Source organism: Piliocolobus tephrosceles, unplaced genomic scaffold, assembly GCF_002776525.5.
Source record: "Piliocolobus tephrosceles isolate RC106 unplaced genomic scaffold, ASM277652v3 unscaffolded_36426, whole genome shotgun sequence".
NCBI classification, from domain to species: domain Eukaryota; kingdom Metazoa; phylum Chordata; class Mammalia; order Primates; family Cercopithecidae; genus Piliocolobus; species Piliocolobus tephrosceles.
Window position 1 is genome coordinate 429 of NW_022320339.1, and position 4,983 is coordinate 5,411.

A 4,983-nucleotide genomic window follows, 5' to 3' on the forward strand; every position below is an offset into this window, starting at 1 on the left:
CTGGATTCGATTTGCCAGTATTTTATTGAGAATTTTTTTCATCAATATTCATCAGGGATATTGGTCCAAAAGACTACTTTAAGCTTTATATGGAACCAAAAAGGAGCTTGCATTGCCAAGACAATCCTAAGCCAAAAGAACAAAGCTGAAGGCATCTTGCTATCTGACTTCAAACTATATTACAAGGCTACAGTAACCAAAACAGCATGGTATTTGGTACCAAAACAGAGATATAGACCAATGGAACAGAACAGAGCCCTGAGTAATAATGCCACACATCTACAACCATCTGATATTTGACAAACCTGACAATAGCAAGAAATGGGGAAAGGATTCCCTATTTAATAAATGGTTCTGGGAAAACTGGCTGGCCGTATGTAGAAAGCTGAAACTGGATCCCTTCCCTACACCTTATACAAAAATTAATTCAAGATGGATTAAAGCCTTAAATGTTAGATCTAAAACCATAAAAACCCTAGAAGAAAACCTAGGCAATACCATTCAGGACATAGGCATGGGCGAGGACTTCATGACTAAAACACCAAGAGCAATGGCAACAAAAGCCAAAATAGACAAATGGGATCTAATTAAACTAAAGAGCTTCTGCACAGCAAAAGAAACTACCATCTGAGTGAACAAGCAACCTACAGAATGGGAGAAAATTTTTACAAGCTACCCATCTGACAAAGGACTAATATCCAGAATCTACAAAGAACTTAAACAAATTTAGAAGAAAAAATCAACACCATCAAAAAGTGGGCAAAGGATATGAACAGACATTTCTCAAAAGAAGACATTTATGCAGACTGGATTATTTTCTCCCTTATTGTATAAATAGAATTTTATTATAGAGACAAGTTGAAATACATCTCGAATTGTTGCCATTGTCACAGCTGTAACTTGTGACTCATGTGTAAAGAACCATTACAAGCTGGACTCTAAGAGTAATTGTTACAGTTTTCACCTCTGATAAACACTAGCCAGAATCTCTTCCATTATGGTTACCATCAAAGAGAGGTACAAGTAGGACAAAAATCAAACACAAATGATATACTACCTTTCCCTAGCTATAATGAATAGACTAGGGAACTATTCTTAATAATAAATAATTTATTAATTAGAACATATAAGTGAATACAGAAGACATTTAAAAGTAAAAATACAAAGGAATAATTTTATTCATGCAATACGTTCATAAAAGGTGAGTATAAACTCAGTCCATGAGTGTGTGAAGTAAAATGAGCTGGCTGGCTGGAGAGGGACAGGGTGCCAGAGGCTACTACCCAGTCAGGGTCACAGCTGTATTGGTCGATTGCTGGGTTCCTGTTGGCTTGGTCTGGTTCATGTTATTTCTGGTGTTGGATTTCCTGTCCATGCTCTTGACCACGTCTTTCACCCACCTGGCTTGTGGATCAGCACAGACTTTTAGGCCACGTTTGGTAATAAAACTGTAATGCAAGGAAAACACAGATGAATTTAGCCACATTCTCAAAGCCTTGGGGTCAAGAGTTAAGATCAGAGCAGACTTGAAGAGATCTTGTGCAGAAATTACTGCAAGAAATAGTCTTTCAGAGCCATGAGATCAAAAATGGGCACCCTTCTGTCATTTATTTTAACATAAAGGAGAAATATCTGCAAGTAGTATCCAGCCCCTTTGTTCACCATAATTCACAGGTTCTTTTTTCATCCATGTCACCAAATGTTGTAACAAAAAGACATTTGAGGCCATCTAGTTCCACTATTACATACCCTCTTCCTTTCCAAATTTAAAAATACTCATCTTATTTTTTTAATAAAAGGTGGTTTTTACATTTTCATTTTTTAGAGTAAAGCTTGCAATTATGTGTTGAGAAGATTTATTACATCTAAAAATGAGATTCTGGTAGAAAAAAGGGACCATGTAGGTTGTGCATTGACTCATTTTGTTGAAATATGGCAACTGATAATCAAGGGACTCTGCCTAACTCAACCCTAACAACCCCCAACTCCAGTGAGGCTTGCAGGGAAACCCTGACACGGGCCAGCCATGTCTAAACCCAGACCTCAGAGCTATGCATAGTATTCAACAGACTCTTCCACTAAGCTAAATAGAGGAGGACTTCTATCCTTTATTTGGCAGCCCAATTTTTGCAATAATCGCCATTTGGTTGGGCTGCATAAAGACATGATTGATAAGGAAAAACAAAGAGGTTATCAGTTAAGCTGAGCTGTTCCTCCATGTTGGCCTACTTTCCTGAGGAAGGCAGCATTTCTGTATACTGTATTTCCATATCTCTAGATATCCACCCAGCCCAACTTCTGAGGAGGCAAACTCACATTACTGCTTTCAAGGAGCCTTCCCTGATGGTGTAGGTCTTGATTCTGTTAACTGGCAGTCGCTGGGTAGTGAGGCTCACACAGGTACTCTTATCTGAGACTTCACTCCCTACACCTGGTGAGAAAAAAAAGACAGACAATTAAAAATAAAGCAATTATCAGGATCATAGGAACAATCATCTGTTAAATTACTCTGAGAATGTTGTGAGAATATAAGGCCATTTGCTTTTTGGGGGAGGAGATGACTGATAGGCATCCTGAATCTCTTGCCCATCACAGATTCTTAGTAAATATTTGACTAATTTAAAAACTCAATCAACAGAATTGTTTCAAGAATTTCATGCTAAGAGAAAATAACAAGATGTTATCCCATTTCTGTGTATATTTTCACTTAGACATTTGGGACAGCTAGTTAATGCCCCAGTGACACTCATTCATTCATTTATACAACAGTGCCTGTTGTGTCCCACATGTTTTATTAAGACAGACTTTATCCCCATTTTCATAGAGCATATCTTCTAATGAGGGAGCCAGGCCACAGACAGGTAAACAGAAAAGATCATGTCAAATAGTGCAACATGTTAGAGTGAGATTACAGAGTAACGCGTGAAGAGTACTCTAGGCAAGGTAACATTCAGTGGGGGAAGGAAGCATGTTTTTGACTGAGTAAATAAGGGTGTTCTCATTTTTAAGTGGTAAAATGTCTCTCCCTGTCAGCCGCCAAGATGCTGAAAAGAAGGAAGGCCCAAGGAAAGAAGGTGGCCCCAGTCCCTGCTGTCGTGAGGAAGCTGCAGGCTAAGAAAGTGATGAAACCTCTGTGTGAGAAAAGGCCTAAGAGTTTTCTTAGGCAGGCATTGGACAGGATATCCAGCCCCAAAGGGACCTCATCTGCTTTGTGAAATGGCCCCACTATATCTGTTTCCATCTGCAAAGAGCTATCCTCTATAAGCAGCTGAAAGTGCCTTCTGCCATTAACCAGCTCTTCCAGGCCTTAGACCCCGAAACAGCTACTCAGCCACTTAAGCTGATCCACAAGTACTGACCAGAGACAAAGCAAGAGAAGAAGCAGAGACTGTTGGTCCAGGCTGAGAAGAAACCTGCTGGCAAAGGGGGTGTCCCCACTAGGAAATCACCTGTTCTTTGAGCAGGGGTTAACACCATCACCACCTTGCTGGAAAACAAGAAGGCTCAGCGGTAGTGATTGTACCTGGTGTGGACCCCATCAAGCTGGTTATCTTTCTGCCTGTCCTGTGTCCTAAAAGAGGTCCCTTACTGTATTATCAAGGGGAAGGAAGGCAAGACCGGGACATCCAGTTCACAGGAAGCACACTGTCGCCTTCACACAAGTTTTGTATTGAAAACACTGATTTGCTCCAGAATATACTTTCTCTGGTGCATCCCCACATTGTAACTGAACTCTCAAAGATTTTGATAATTTATCAAACTATGTATTAAATGGGCAAAAGCTGCAAATGCATTTATAATCATCGCCTCTAATCCATAGCTAAGATTAATCAAAAAATTACTCTTTCCAAGGAAATTTGATGTTATTAAATAAATAAACCATAATATTTATTTAATCTTAATATCAAGTGATCATGTCTGTTATTCTATTCAATTTATAAATAAATAAGCATAGGCCCTGAGTGGTTAAGAAATGTACCCAAAATTACCCAATTAGGAAAAGTAGGAGCCCAATTACTAACCAAATTCTCCCTGTTCTGGGAGTTTACGAAGGCCCCTACAGTCAAAATCATCATTCCTTTTTTGCACATGGGAAGTTTAAGGCTCGCCTGGGGAAAGCATTTTGCTTCAGTCAAAACCTGAGTTAAAGCCAAAATGTGTGCCCACCTGCCTTGCCTCCCTGTTCTTTATCTCACAGACAGCTTCTCGACTTACCTTCCACAATGTATGCAGTGAGACAGCAGATGCCAAGGAGGGCCAGGCTGAGAAGTCTCATGGCTGAGGTCCTGCTGAGCTGTGCAGGGAGAGAGTGAGGATCAGGCTCTTTGAGGACCTCTTTTATTCCTCCAATGGTCAGCGCACTTCCTGCGGTGAGAGGGGCTTTCTAGGTGGGTGTGGGATCATGGAAAGTCTTTGCAATACTGATGTTTTTTTTTTCTTAAAAAAAAAAAGGCCCTTTTCCCTGTTGATACTAACCTAACGCCTTGTGGTTTTTACCCCTTTATCTGTGGTTAATGTGTCAATGAAACCTAATTTATGCATAAAAGAAAACGTGGTTGTGTTGTCTCCTGCCACCAGCCTGAATTCAGATCTTCCGCTGTAGACATGCCTGAAGGCTGTTCACTGCCATGGCCCAGCACGGAAACTGTAAAGGAAATGAGGCGGAGTGGTCACTGTGTTCCATCCCACCTCATGTGACATCCAGTGTGACATGAGGCTTCCACAGCCATGGATCATGAGTCCCTTGTGCCACCCTTTGACTCTCTCAGGAGGGGAAGAGAGGCTGCTGCCACACTGAGCTTCTCGATCCTTTGCTTTCTTTTCTGTCATTTTTCTCCTCCGCCTTTATTTTATTTTATTTTATTTTTTTGAAAGTTCAATACAAGCCATTTATTGGGCTTGAAATTTGTTGGTCTTTTAAAAACAAGAAATGGGGAAATGTTTGTTTTGTCTTTTGTTTAGATACCAATCTTTTAAATTCTT

The 4,983-nt window shown here is 40.2% G+C and overlaps 1 protein-coding gene across 1 annotated transcript; it reads right to left on the minus strand.

Annotated features, from left to right (window-relative positions):
* Positions 1 to 1,090: 1,090 nt before the first annotated feature.
* Positions 1,091 to 4,436, minus strand: LOC113222923 (lymphotactin-like). The gene is made up of 3 exons (XM_026452498.2): positions 4,216 to 4,436; positions 2,317 to 2,431; positions 1,091 to 1,448 (listed from the first exon to the last, which is right to left on the minus strand). The coding sequence occupies exons 1-3, from the start codon at positions 4,274 to 4,276 to the stop codon at positions 1,280 to 1,282; spliced, it is 345 nt and encodes a 114-aa protein (XP_026308283.1). The 5' UTR covers positions 4,277 to 4,436; the 3' UTR covers positions 1,091 to 1,279.
* Positions 4,437 to 4,983: the final 547 nt, after the last annotated feature.

What these genes read in the sequence shown, in the direction of transcription:
- LOC113222923 (XM_026452498.2), bottom strand. Translation starts at nt 4,276, where the DNA reads ATGAGACTTCTCAGCCTGGCCCTCCTTGGCATCTGCTGTCTCACTGCA. An exon ending in CACTGCATACATTGTGGAAG is followed by an intron (nt 2,432 to 4,215) that starts GTAAGTCGAGAA and finishes TTTTCTCACCAG; the next exon opens with GTGTAGGGAGTGAAGTCTCA. An exon ending in GGCTCCTTGAAAGCAGTAAT is followed by an intron (nt 1,449 to 2,316) that starts GTGAGTTTGCCT and finishes CTTGCATTACAG; the next exon opens with TTTTATTACCAAACGTGGCC.